Raw genomic sequence first — 14,761 nt, forward strand, 5'->3', positions numbered from 1 at the left:
CCGCTCTGGACAACACTCTGAACTCCGATGCACTAGCCAGGTAGGCAGTAAAAGCCCCAGGAACTTTTGAATTTCCTGTTTGGTCACCATCAGCACAGATGACCATCAGCACAGTCCACCATCACAGGCGACCATGCAGAGTCCACCATCACAAGAGACCACGCAGTCCCGGATTTGCAGATGAGCTCCAGCATAGTCCAAACGGGAGGTACTGGATCTCATTGCATGTTGGGGAGATGAATCTGTTATGGCAGAACTACATTCCAAAAAAAGAAACACAAATACGTACGCTAAAGTCTCAAGGGCCATGACGGAAAGCGGCTACTCCAGGGACACAGAGCAGTGTAGTACAAAAATCAAGGAGCTCAGACAAGCGTACCAAAAAGCCATGGAGGCAAACGGGCGCTCTGGGTCACAGCCCCATACATGCCACTTCTACCGTGAGCTGCATGCAATTATGGGAGGTGACGCCACCACTACCCCACCACTCTCCGTGGACACCTGCAAGGGGGGAGTAGCACGGAGCGAGGAGGATGAGTTTTTGGAGGACGAAAAGGAGGAGGAGGAGGACAGTGCGCAGGCGGCAAGTGGGGAATCTGTTTTTCCCCCTAGCCAGGAACTACTCTTAACGCTAGAGCCAATAGCCTCCCCCCACTCCCAAGGCATGCTCCCGGACCATGACCCTGGAGAAGGCATTTCTGGTGAGTGAGAGCTTGATCGGAGCCACGCGGTGGGGGGTGGGAGGAAACCCAGCCATGCTGGGCTGTTCGCGTTTAGTTTAAAGGGCTCATCCCTGCTCAGAGCCTCATCGGAGCCACGCGGTGGGGGTGTGTGTGTGTGGGGAGGGTGTTGTGTGAAGCGATCATCCCACCAGACATTGCTTGTTATGGGAAAGGGGGCCCAGCAGTTTGAAAGTATTGAAATGAATGCGGAAGAAGCGGAAACCCGCATGTGGAAACCCACATGCCCCTAGGGCTTACCATGGCCGCCTGCAAGCTGAATTCTGTTGCCCGGCCGCATGTGATGGCTTACTCACACGAAAGTGGCAGGCACTTCAGTATAAGAGGCAAAATGAGACCTTGTATAGAAAGAACATGTACTGTGTACTATGAATTGCCTGTTTCACTAAGAAAGAGTGTCCCCTTTGTTCTCTAAAATGTATCTTTTAAAATACTACCCTCCCTTTTTCTCCTCCCATAGCAGGTGCAAATGTTTATTTTGCCTTCCAACCCTGATATTCTATGATAATTCTGAGTGGAAGCTGTAGTTTTGCCATGCAATGTCCACATCTACCTCATGTAAAGTGAGAATACTAACCAAACTTCTTTTTCTGCAACCAGTCTCTCAATAAACTGTTTCAGAGTAGCAGCCGTGTTAGTGAGTGGATGTGTCGTTACAGAGAGTAAAACTATTTCCCCATGTTTATTTTTCCCCCCTACTGTTCCTCATACTTTCTTGTCAACTGCTGGAAATGGCCCATCTTGATTATCACTACAAAAGGTTCCCACCCCCCTCCTGCAGGTAATAGCTCACCTTAACTGATCACTCTCGTTCCTGTGTGTATTATAACACCCATTGTTTCATGTTCTCTGTGTGTGTGTATATATATATATATATATATATATATATATCTTCCTATTGTATTTTTCACTGCATGCATCCGGTGAAGTGGGTTTTAGCCCACGAAAGCTTATGCTCAGATAAATTTGTTAGTCTCTAAGGTGCCATAAGTACTCCTGTTGAATTTCACACAATTGAATGTTTTCATTATTTGCATCCGCTGCAGTAGGCAGTTTGGGTACAGGCTGAGGTTGCACCATGTTAAGCTGGTGAATAGGATTGGGAGGAGGGATTTTGTAATGAAGGACAGATGCAGGGAAGGAAAAATAGGTTAATAGTTTTGTGTCCTCCATGGCGTGGGCTTCAAATTGGTTGATGGTCAGGACATTAGCATGACACTGAGGCTGAATGCCCAGCTACAGCAGCTGCCATTTTGAAGAAGTGTATGGGAGAGATGGTGGGGGGAGGGGAATGGGAGAGGCAGCTTGAGCCGAAGGAGACAGGGGGCTGGATAAACATCTGTCAAAAATGACTGCGGCCACGGGGCACCTGGAACAGAAGCTAGCACAGCAGTATAGCATAATAAAATAAAATAATAAAATAATAATAAATTTTAGATATAAATACTTACATGCTCTTGTTCCCTGGATCGGATCTACCTCTTCAGTACCATTTTGGGTTTCTGGCTGGGAATTGGCTCATTCCTGCATGGCAGGGATCAGGCTTGCTTTCTACCCAGCCATCCTCAGGGTCTTCAGTCCCGAAAAGCTCCTGGCTTTCTGGAGACAGTTCTTCACTGGCCTCCTCGTGTTCATCCTCCAATGACTCTTGGTGCTTGTCCTGGAGGGAGGTGGAGCAGCAAACTTCTTGGTTTCTGCAGTGGTATAATTGATCAAAATCCTGTCCAGCTCCTCATAAAAAGGACATGACACCTGTCGATTGCTGGACCTTTTCCTAGCATCCGTGGTTTTAATGTACATTCTCCTGAGTTGTTTGTTCTTTATCCTGCACTGTTAGGTATCCCAGCTGTGGCCCTTCATGGAGATGTACTTATCCATGTCTACAGAAAGATTTTTATTCTGGTGACTAGCCACAAGAGCTTCCTGCATCAATGTTTCTCTGCAGGGGGCGATGAGATCTAGAGTCTCTGCATAGCTCCAAGAGGCTGCTCAAGGCATACTATAAGGCTTCTAGAGTAATATCACAGCATGGCTGATATACTTAAATCCAGGAGTAAATGAGCTAATTCTGGCCAATTTTTATATGGGGATGTCTGATCAACAGCAGAACAGTGGAGGGCTCTGTGACTCAGGAACCTCTTGGTGTCAACTGGCAGAGGGCACAGGGAGTGCATGGGGTTTTGCAGGTATCCCCTCTGTCAGATATATTCATACTACTACACCAAAGGGTAGCATGCAAAGTCAATACCAAGAGCCACCATAATCACTGGTCATCGTCATTAATGCACAATGTATGTATGGATAATATTTAAGAAATTATGTATCTATATTGAAAGTTACGTTCTTAAGGTACTAGAGAGTTAAGGCCAGTCACCAAGATGTGACATGCTCAGATGTACTCCTTTGAGGCAGGAAGTAACAGATGCTTATCTTGCTCTCTGGTCATATGTGTACTGTGTATTGTCTGCATCACAATGGAGGTCTATTTGCATACTGAGCCAGGTGCCAATTGAAAGGGTGTGAAATCTACAAGAGACAAAATCTACAAGAAGAACCAAAACAGCAGGGGGTGTCCTGTATATGAATGAAGACAAAGGATGGAACTTTTATATCGTAGGAGGCAATGGAACACAATGGGCCAACTAGGAGACAAGCTGACAAGCATGTCTGTCTCATGAAAGGAAGTTCATTGCCAAGCCTGGCTATAAAATGCTGCAAGGACATTGGGTGAGCATTATGCTTAAGACATCAGAGTATCTAGTTAATTAAATCTAGGTTCTAGAATGCATATTAAGATTTCATTTTATATGTACCCATTTGTTTCCAGAACTTCTGCATACTATTACTTGAATCTCTATGCTTTGTTAAATAAACTTATACCTAAGAACATAAGAACAGCCATACTGTTTTCACTATAAGCATATCTTAGTGCTGTTTGTTAAGCAGAGAAGTGATCTAAGGTGGAATTGGTAAACTGGGGTTTACTGATTTTTAGGAAGCAGGTGATCTGTGAATCCTGCAAGTGTCCACTGGACCAGGGACTGGACACTCCAGGGAGACACTCGGAAGAGTTGAGGGTTGGAGTTTGCCTATTGTTAACCAGTGGAGAGACAGCAGGGTCTGCAAGGCCTAGTGGGGAGTGCTTGTGTTACCCCTGGCCAGTGGAGTTGGGGAGCTGACTCCCTGCAGACACAGACAAGGTTTTGTCACGTTAAGGGCAGGTGGTAGTGAGATTCCTCACAACCCTGGGTATCCCCAGAAAACATCACAGCCGCACAGGTAAACAGACAGGTCAGTAACAGTTGCCCACAAAACAGTGTGGGACAGTAGCTGGAGGACTGCCAAAGTAGCATGCAGCAGCATTGTGTGCATATGGACAATAGACTGAACTAACTCAACTGCATCAAACTTAGTTCACTTTGAAAGAGGACTCCAGAGTCTGAGATAAACGCAGAGTTAATGTGCTATAATAAATTACGCTATGTGTATGCAAGCATTTTGAAAATGGATTAACTCTATTTAGTCTGGTTTAAACCTTGGTGTTAGACAAGCCCTTAGTATTTCTGGAATTTGCTAAATAGTTTACAGAATGTAACTAAGTAGGACCACTTATCCTGAGCAAATCTAAGGCAGCAGAGGACCACAACAGAAAACTGAAGCAGGCTTGTGACTCCCCACATGCAGAAAAATGTTAGTGATCCCCAGGAGAAGGTCTTAGCCAATAAGTTGAGAACTGCTGGAACAGTAGTTTTAGAGGTGGGGGGAAAGGGTGTTGTGCCCATTCCAATGATGATCTTACTGGTATATGCACGTGCATACAGCACATTGTCAAGCACTGCATCATGGTCTACGTTGAAGCGATCAGCAATGTCACGAAGACGATCTGGACGGCTGGAATGTGTAAGATTTAAGGGTTCTCTTTATATACATCATGCAAATTATGAAAATCCATAAAACTCAAGTCCAAATCCAGAGCTCCCAGACAAGGCCTTGGCCTCTCTGTTGATATTGCCAACAAGAGGAGCAATTAGTGCTTATGGTGATGTGTTTTGTTTTGTTTTTGTGATACACAATAACTAGACAGAAAGCAAACTCTTTACATAGTCCATCAAAAAGCTGTGAGATAGTAACAAACAGTGGAATCACTTTTGAAGCAGTAATTTGGATATGAAAAGCTTCTATCACCTAGATATTAAAAAGATGAGCACATTAGAACTACACAAATAGAAATATAAAATAAGTTCTGTATCTTAACCCCAGCCCTATCCCCCATTTGGGTTGGATTATAACAAATTACCTAGAGATAAAAAGCACCATGTCCAAACTCCAATACCTAAACCATTTTGGCGTCTTGCTTTAGTAATTTATAATAAGAATAAACTGTTGTGGACAGCACTGACTTTGTTTTTCTTCATGATGCCATGGGCCAGATTTAATAGACAGTTCCTTACTTTTATCCATGAATGGAGCCATTTAGAGCATCTCATCTGCCTTCTGCAACAAAATGCACTCCATCAGAAGATTATGAGGATGCTGTACTCATTACAAGATGCATCAACATCCCTTTCTATCATACCTACAACTTGCTTAAGTAAAAAAGATACAAAGTGTTTTCAGTATCAATGAAGATAATTTTTCCTCCTGTGTAGCGATCTGCTCCTGGAAGCTGAGCTGTCACTAGAATGCATCATAAAGAAAGGATCAAAATGAGCAGAGGGGAAAAAGCCCCTTCCACCCCTCCAACTCTCTCTGCTACTACTTTTAACAAATAACAGATCCACCAGTTTGTAAACAACACACAAATGATCCAGTACTAATAACCAGAGTTGCCTTTATAGCAAGGCTGATTTGCCTCCACAGCTAGCTTAAGAAGGAACCAAAGTAAATTTTCTCTGTGGGATGTCAGGTCAAACTTAATCAAACTTTATGTTACTGAGCACCAACACTTACTTTGCATCTAAATTTGCATAATTTTATTAAAAATAAATATTTAATGAAAACAACTAGTAATAATTAATGAAGAAAAACATCTTCCTGGCCTTCTCGCTAAGATCAATGGTAATGCTCTAATAGGGCCTTTCCATCTCTTAACTACTACGCTTTTACCTCACTTTATTTGGATATATATCTTTCTTGGTAGATGAATAGATGCCGACTGTTGTTTGAGTTTATCCGCAATGAACAAATTCAAATGATCAGTTTTGTCCTCATCCTACATGCAAAAAATTATTATTCTGTACCAAATGTGGCCCTCAGGCTGTAATCTGGACATCCTTGGACTAAATGAAAACATGCTCATTTTTCAAGGAAGAGCCTCAATATCTGTCATAAAGGGAGATCAGACTGAGAAATTGTTGGTTCTCCACAATTTTTAGTAACTAAATTCCAATATTATTAACAACTACATTATTTATTATTATGTATCTGTACTGTGGTAGCATCAAGAGTCCTATTATATTTTGCACTGTACAAACGTATTACAAAGAGATGGTCCTTAACCAAGATTTTACAATATAAATTTAAGATAGGAGACAATAGGTGGATATGAAGAGACAGACTGGGGAGAGCACAAGTTAACAGCAAAACAGTTAAAACAATATAATAAACAGCAGTCTCAGTGGTTGCAGCACATCAGCTGCCTAACCATTTTGTAGGCATTGTGGCAAAGGTGGGTTTTAAGGAGAGATTAAAAGGAGGATAATGTAGTGGTCTCACCAATTATTACCGAGAGCTCTTTCCAAGCATAAGGGGAAGCATGAGAGAATGTATCATGGTGCTTATCCAAAAATTGGACAAATGGGCAATCGCGGGTGGCACTGTTGGCAGAGTGAAGGTGGGAGCCTACATTTCTACAGAGTATAAAGATGAGAGGTAGGGTAAGGATAAGCTATAAAGAGCCTTATGCTCTTGTGCTTGACGCAGTGGAAAAGAGGGATCCAGTGGAGGGATGCAAAGAGGAGGAAAAAGTGGTCAAAGCAACACACTGTGAAGAATATTTTTGCCACAGCATTTTGAATGGATTCAAAGAGGATGTAAACACTATCAATAATGTTCTGAAGCATAGAATAATGGCAAAGGAACAGATGTAAACAAAGAAACTTACAATTCATATACATCTGAATTAATAGAAATAATACTCACTGAAGTCTTTACTTCACAACATTTCTAAAGGTAACAGAAGATGGCATATTTCCACTGCTCTAAGACAAGATATTTCCTTCTCATGTATCTAAGAAAGGAGCTCATCTTTAGGTATGTGTACCCAAGCTACATGCAGGCAGGTCTTAGCTCCTAAATGCTGTTTAGTAGGTTGGTAGCATGTTTCTTTTAGAGAGCAAAGACTGATATTGCCATAGAACTCCTTGATGAATGAGATTACAGAGGGATATAACTGTCAATATTAAGACATTGTGTACCTACCACAAAGGGTGTGGGCAAGCTGGGTTTTGCCTGTTCGGAATTCTATTAAAGAGAAAAAACAAGGGGAAAAGTTTTTGCAGTTTGTCAAATACATGAGTTGTTTCAATAAGAATACACTCTCATTTATAAAACCTCAATCACCTGTATTGCTTTCTGTCTTTCAGTCCCCACTCATAAATCATATGAAGCATAGTGCAAATTGTATTTATGAACAGCAGGGCTTAGAAGTGCTGCACTGTGAGAGGTATCATGCTTGACAATTTCAGAGTGGTAGCCGTGTTAGTCTGTAATCAGCAAAAAGAACGAGGAGTACTAGTGGCACCTTAGAGACTAACAAATTTATTTGAGCTTTTGTGGGCTAAAACCCACTTCAACGGATGCATGCAGTGGAAAATACAGTAGGAAGATATATACACGCACAGAGAACATGAAACAATGGGTGTTGCCATACACACTATAACAAGAGTGATCAATTAAGGTGAGCTATTATCAGCAGGAGAAAAAAACCTTTGTAGTGATAATCAGGATGGCCCATTTCCAACAGTTGATAAGAAGATGTGAGTAACAGTGCGCGTGGGGGGGGGAGGGAAATAAGCATGAGGAAATAGTTTTACTTTGTGTAATGACCCATCCACTCCCAGTCTTTATTCAAGCCTAATTTAATGGTGTCCAGTTTGCAAATTAATTCCAATTCAGCAGTCTCTCGCTGGAGTCTGTTTTTGAAGTTTTTTTGTTGTAATATTGCGACTTTTAGGTCTGTAATCGAGTGACCAGGGAGACTGAAGTGTTCTCCGACTGGTTTTTGAATGTTATAATTCTTGACGTCTGATTTGTGTCCATTTATTCTTTTATGTAGAGACTGTCCAGTTTGAAGTGAGCTGTAGCTCACGAAAGCTTATGCTCAAATAAATTTGTTAGTCTCTAAGGTGCCACAAGTACTCCTCCTCTACTTCCATAAAGCAGCTTAATGTCTTCTTACAACTATCTTAAATGAGGAGCAATGGTTATACCCAGCCCATAATAATATCAACTCCAAGACACTGTTGGAAAAATGTTAGATGTTGCTGAGGGCGTTGGGTTAACTCCACTGACCAGGCTTAACTTTATTTTCAGTCAAATGGGTTCCAATATCAGAAGCCATGTGAGCAATCCCAGAACCCATTATAGCCACAGCTTTGCTCTCCAAAGCTGTTTGAGAATTGCACCATTGTAATTTACACCATATGGTCACTATGGTGCAGTGTGTCTACACTAGGCATCTTGTTCTGGTTGTCCACAATATATGTTGTCCACAAAGAGCACTCACTGCAAGTACTGCAGAATCTATGGATTGTTGCATCTATCCCACAGTCCCTGGCACAGCTCCCTGGAATAAGTGAATAATGTCTAGAGAATTTAAAAACAAAAACAAAAAACGGGGGAGGGGGGAACATGTTACATGTTTTGTAAATTTGTATTTTGTATTATCTTGTTGGTTGTCCACTGTTATTCTGAGGGCAGGGGTCTCAGGAGAGGTGCCTGGGAATACCTGAAACCATCCAAATACTGCCTCATTTACTTTTGGCCAGTCCTGAAAGGAAGAGACATGTGGGGGGAATTGTGGGTCCACATAGAGCCATAACTGCTGTTGTGCCATATGGAGCCATCTTGACAGGTGCCAAAGGCACTGCCATGAGCTGTCAAAGTTATTAGTAAAGGGTATACTGGAGCATTCTGTGACTGTACTGAGAGACTAGTTGCATTGGTGCAATGGCTACACCAGTGCTTGCTGTTCCACTGGCATTGCACCAGTGAAAACTGACAACACAGATGGGAAATAGCCTTGCTCAGAGTTAGTACAATAATACTAACAATCCAAATGGTGGTGTGATTGCCATTCCCACTTGTGTGTAGGATCCAGCAAACCTAGCACACATCAAGACATCTTACTGGAGACAAGAATGATGAATGTGAAACCGTTTCTCAAAAAAACAGATAAACACTGCAATAATCATGACAATCAACCTACAAAGAATTCCATTTACTGCAGAGGTATGTTGCACTCAAATGGAAATATCAGCATCGATTTTAAATGGATACTATCAATTAAAAAAAACATACTTCCGTCCAAAATATTTTAACTTACTATTTTTACAAGTAATACCTAAGTTTGCAATAGCTAAAAGCTTTAAAAAAATATATTTCAGTTTGCTTACTTTGTACATTTGACAGCACTTTGTCTATAGTTATTTTTCCTACTTCCCTTATACACTCAGATAGTTATTTTCCACTATCAGTTGTGTGTGTCTTCCACATAACAGATGAGAACAGAAAATCAAATTTTAAAAATGTTATTTTAAATCCATAAAAATTGGTCAAGAGACTCAAGGGTGGGGGTAACACCTGAAACAACTTTTATCTCATTTTTATCTAGATTTCAAGTTGGTGGTATTACTTTGAAGACCAGGAGATAATATTTGAAGACAACGTGTCCAGAAAATCTTTCATCAAACTGTTCAAGCCCCAAGGACACTTTTTAAAAGGGGAGCGTGCTCTATTTGATAAACTGTAGTTATTGCTGCTGAAGTCTTTTGATCTTGCTGATTGACTTTTGCTATAATAATAGCTTACTATCTAAATCTGATATGAAGGGCATTGCATTATTTGCTCATATCTCATTGTTTGAATTCTGTACGGTGCTGCCAAAATGACATATGTCACATCCGTGGATCTGCATACTTTATATTGCTTTACACTGTGACTTTTGCCTGTAGTAAAGCTAATGAATGAGAGAAGCTGGGTGCAAATATTTACACATCTCTTGAATTACAATAGTCTATTTTGGGCTGAACTTTAAGTTTTGATTCTTTGTGGAGAAGAGTATGTATCAGCAGGAAATCTCACATCAAGGTTTCATTACTGGAAAGAAATGGGGAAGCAAAATGGGGAAATGTTTCCTGAGCAACATTGTTCATAATGGTATATCATACTGAACCAGCATGCCTCCAAATGTGAGTGTTACCCAGCTCAACCCTCATCTGCAGCAACTGAAGAAGAACAATGGCAAAACACTGACAAAGATGGGATTATTTCTGCTTACGTCCATTACAGTTGAGCCTCAACCTCCATCTTTTCAGGTCCAGTGTGATGAGAATTTGATAGAAATAATGTAGCTTGCTTTAAAACCTAAACATCTGCTGCAGCTCTCTACTGGTAATCCACTCAATAAAATCCATTTAATATGGTTCACTCACCTCCAAAGGCCTCTGTGATTGCCATGCTTTCAATCCCACCACCCAATAGTTTACTGGAGGGAGAGAAAGAGTTAAGCATATTGAAATGCCCACAGTCATGAGAGTAATGTCAAAAGGGGAATCTTTGCCACTTTAAGAAAATCTGTTCTCATCCAAAAGGCCCTGCACGTAACTCATGATGTGATAGAATGCAAGGGCACCACATGATCCCTGGTATAGAGTGCGCTAATTCTGTCTCAGCTTCCCCTTCTACAGGTGCTCGAGTGGCCATTTGGTAGATAGAAGAGAGAAAATATTTTTTGAGAAGATAAGGCTCCACCAACAAGTGGTCATGGGATTGCTAAAAATCCTAATCTATTAATTGACCCACATTTTCAATTTATTTTCTGCTTATGTTTAGTCATTTTTCACTTGTTTTTCCACCAAGAAAACAAATCCAGAAAGTACCTTTAAGGCACAAGTCACTGTTAAGAACAGTGTTGGAGCTGCACCAGCCCAGAAAGAACTCCTTTAGACCAGAGGTTCTCACAACAAATTTTTTGGTGGCTTCAGTGTACGGCCACCAACTCTTGCTGATGGCCACTCTGACAGACCCGTCTCTCTGTCCCTGCCTCCTGCGGCCCTGCAGCAAGAACCCACCCCAGGGAAGGTGGGTTGGGAACTCACCAGCCACCTGTGAAGTCCCAGGCTCCCCGTGCCCTGGCTGGTCAGGAGTGGGGGGGCTGCTCAGGGGAGAATCCCAGTGACCGAATACCACAGCCACCTCCACTGACAAGAGCCACCTCTGGCACCATACACACCAGCCCCATGTATCTCCAGAAGCACTGCCTGGAACCCCCAAGAAGGCTCTGTGGTGCAGGGTGCCAATCCCTGCTGGTGGTACCAATCGCAAACACTAAGGCATTGGTAACAGCTATTCAGGAGCAACAGCTAGGCACTGCAGGAGGGGCCGCTGCTTTTCCCTCCATCCCAATCTCCGCCCATGCTTTGGAGGTTGTCGTGGCCACAAAGAAATCCACTGGTGGCCACATTTGAGAAACGCTGTTTTAGACACAATGCTTCTTAAAGCTCCCAAGCAGGTTGGGGAATGCACTTGTTACACTCAGTGCTGGGTTTATAATGGCGCCAGTGGCTCCATGGAGCTGGGCCCATGCTCAGAAGGGGCCCTGGACTATTCTGCTTGCACTGTGGCCCGAGATCCTGCTGGCTCCCCCTGCCCACCACTTGTTCTTCTCCGCCTGCATGCCCATTGACCAAGGGCTCCTCTGCACCGGCTGGCCTCACCCCCTGCTCCTCTCCGTCCCTGGCCGGACCCCAGTGTATCCTGGCTCCTGGCAGTCTCTGCTTCCTACCACTTGTGGGGCCTCACCCATCTCCCTGGAGCTGAGCCACTTGGGACTGGTGCAGAAGCTTGGCCAGTCTCAGCCAGGTCAGGGGGATGGGACAGTGTGGGGGACTTGGCTGGGCCCCTCCAGGCAAGGCATCTTGAGGGAGCGTGGCCGGGGTAGGCCCTGGCCTGGCTGATCAAGCCACTCCTGAAGGGACGGAGCAATTCCTGGCCCCGGAACCAGCCTTAGCTGCTCAGCCAGCTCAGGCCCGGCAGACACAATCGCCTCCCAGCAGGGCCGGTGAGTGCAGCCAGGAGACAGGGCTTGGAGGAGTGGGTCTCTGGGAGGTCAGAAGGGGCGGGTACTGGGCTGTGAGGGGGCGGGGAAGATGTGTGTGTGTTGGGGCACTAGGGAGTGTGGGTTCTGTGGGGGATTCTGGGCAGTTGTGGTGGGGCTGTGGGCAGGGGGGCACTGGGCATGGTGCATTTGTGTGTGGGGGATCTGGGGGAGGCGATGAGCATAGTGGGTCCAGGGGGGCTCTGGGCATAGGGAGTCGGAGGGTGTTGGGCAGGGGGAGCTGTGTGGTGTGGCATGGGCCCGCCCCAGAGGGGAAGGTGTCCGCTGGCAGCACAGGGCCGGGCAGGCCACTGTGCGTCTGGCAACTGCCGGTTTGCAACTAGTGCCCACGTGCTGGGCTGGGTGGAGTGGGGCTGCCCCTGCCATGCCATGCTCCATTGACCCTGGCTGGCCCCTCTGTCTGGGGACTGACCTCCCCACGCCATGCTCCATTTCCTCCATGGGGGCCCACAAATATGTTTGGTGCTGGGCCCACAAAAGATTAATCTGGCCCTGGTTACACTACCCCTTAGAAGGGTGTAAGGAGTGCTGCCTTGCACAGTCAGCTATTCTACTGTCTGGTATGAGACAGTGTGTAAAGACGCCCACCTCCTCTTTGTCCCCTGTAGGATGGTTAACAAACTGGGGGTGCTTGAAGAAGTAGTCATTGCAGTCAAGACAGTATCCGGATTGTAACTGTGCCTGGCACCTCTGCAGAACACACAAAGGAGGGAAGCCTCCTTGTGCATGCGCATGCAAGAACCAAACAGTCTGCTCCTACATTTTGAGGAAGAGTCCTTTCTGATTCAGATGGGGGTTTTGCTGCTGAACCATTCCACCATATTGCACATATATTGTGTCACTTCTGGGAAAGCGGATGAATGTGGGGAATTTTTTTCTGGTTTTCCTGCATAAACCTCAAGCAAAATAAACAGGGTCAGCTAGTACTTTTATTTTTTGAAATTAGATTTGAGGTGCATGTTATTGACATGAATCTATCATGTGTGTGAGCTTGATTAGCATACAAAAAGGTTGAGTCTACTCAGGCAACTTTAGGTCCTACAATTCACCACCATTACAGTTACACAGGTGGTAGCAAGAGTGGAGACTGCAGAGTAAGCAGGAATCAGGCTTGTTATCAGTGTCACCCAACCCTACTCTGAGCAGGGTTAAATGACTCACTTCCACTTGCTTTTTTGCAAGTGCACCCACTGTGTCCTAATTGAACATGTGTCTCTAATAGTTGTTTTGTAGCCAGTTGGAGAAAAAGAATATGATTACTTTTTGGGCAAAGCTCAGGCAGGGGTTAAGTAGAGATAAACTTACTCAAATTCCTGGCTCCCAGTGGTGATATGGAACACCATCTTCCGTTTCTCGCTGTACTCAAAGGCAGTCAAGAATCCTGGTTCCTAGGGGAACACCAAAGGAAATTATTCAGTTTGGTCTGATACTTAGGAAGAATGTGATATCCTCAGCCAAGATCCATTTCTCCTCATTGACCTCTCATCCGGCTGAACTTGTCAAGGGCCATCACACTTGTCAGTCTGGCTGCTATTGACTATAAAGTAGTATCTCTGACTTCAGACTAATAAGCACAATCACTTGTAAGCATGATTGTTCTAATGCTTGCAGTGGAAAATGCTGCAAAGTATCTTAGCAGGGGAGGGAGGGTGGGCTTCTAAGTTGAAAATGCTAGGTATGTGATTTGCTTACAATTAGTTTGTTGGCTGCTTCTTTGATCTTGTCCACTTTGGCCTCTGAAAGCCCTTTCACATTGCACAATGCCCGCCTCGTTGTCATCTGGATCCCTTTGACGGTACAGATTCCCACAGACTTCAGCTTTTTAATATCAGCCACATTCTGTGAAGAAAGTTCACATTCTGTGATCACTAGCTCATGAAATGCTACGACTGGAAAGTAAAGAAAGCTTTTGTAGCCCTTTATATTGTACGTTCACATGTATGTTTATTTTCACTAAGAAAAAATAGATATAACTGCTTTGTTGCTTCTGAATGTTCTAAATATGTCCAGGGAAGAATACACTTGCTTGTTGTCAAATGTTACAGATACTCCTGGGTGGGAATGCATTCGCTGTGTTTCTGAATAATGGTTGTGCCATGACTTCAATGGAAATGTAATGGAACAGAGGCAATGTAGTGGGTTACTTAGATAAAATAGTAGCAGAAGGTTTAAAGGACACTGCTTCAAACTGTCACCCCCAAACAAGTCCCTTCTTTGGGTAAAAACTTGAATGTGTCTCTCATTTATGCACAGGAGCTGTGTGCAAATGACACGAGGGAGAATAATGAATAACTTAATTGCTTCCATTGAGAAGCTTCTGTCTTCTCCTTGGGTTTATCTTGTGCATATTATGATGACAAGGATGGATGAAGAAAAGCCAGTCATGAAGAAGAAAAGTCTTATACATAAAGGGGTATAATAAGCACTCACTTAATATAAATCATTGAGTTATTTTTTCCAGTTTGAGAGAAGCCTACTGGTGGAGTTTACTGAAGAATTTTTAACTAGTAAGAAAACTGCTCTCCATTTCACCAGCATTCTGAGAACAGCATAACAAAGCCACTCACAGTATAATGTAGGGGCTAGAGAAGACATTGGAGTAATTATAGATAGTTATTGGCTAGTGCAGAAACTAATCTATGGCCAGATTTTCAAAAAATGCTCACCATCCAACTGCTCTCAC

The 14,761-nt window shown here is 43.6% G+C and overlaps 1 protein-coding gene across 1 annotated transcript in view; it reads right to left on the reverse strand.

The window, feature by feature from the left end:
* DMC1 (DNA meiotic recombinase 1) overlaps positions 1-14,761 on the reverse strand; it is a 33,246-nt gene that overhangs the window by 15,115 nt on the left and 3,370 nt on the right. Inside the window, exons 4-9 of the mRNA XM_074941575.1 lie at positions 13,771-13,917; positions 13,384-13,466; positions 10,394-10,446; positions 7,161-7,202; positions 5,345-5,417; positions 4,540-4,631 (exon numbers count right to left, since the gene is read on the reverse strand). Of these exons, the coding sequence (XP_074797676.1) occupies positions 4,540-4,631; positions 5,345-5,417; positions 7,161-7,202; positions 10,394-10,446; positions 13,384-13,466; positions 13,771-13,917 (490 nt within the window). The remainder of the gene's footprint in view (positions 1-4,539; positions 4,632-5,344; positions 5,418-7,160; positions 7,203-10,393; positions 10,447-13,383; positions 13,467-13,770; positions 13,918-14,761) is intronic.

The sequence above is a fragment of the Natator depressus genome, chromosome 1 (assembly GCF_965152275.1).
Source record: "Natator depressus isolate rNatDep1 chromosome 1, rNatDep2.hap1, whole genome shotgun sequence".
Taxonomy (NCBI): domain Eukaryota; kingdom Metazoa; phylum Chordata; order Testudines; family Cheloniidae; genus Natator; species Natator depressus.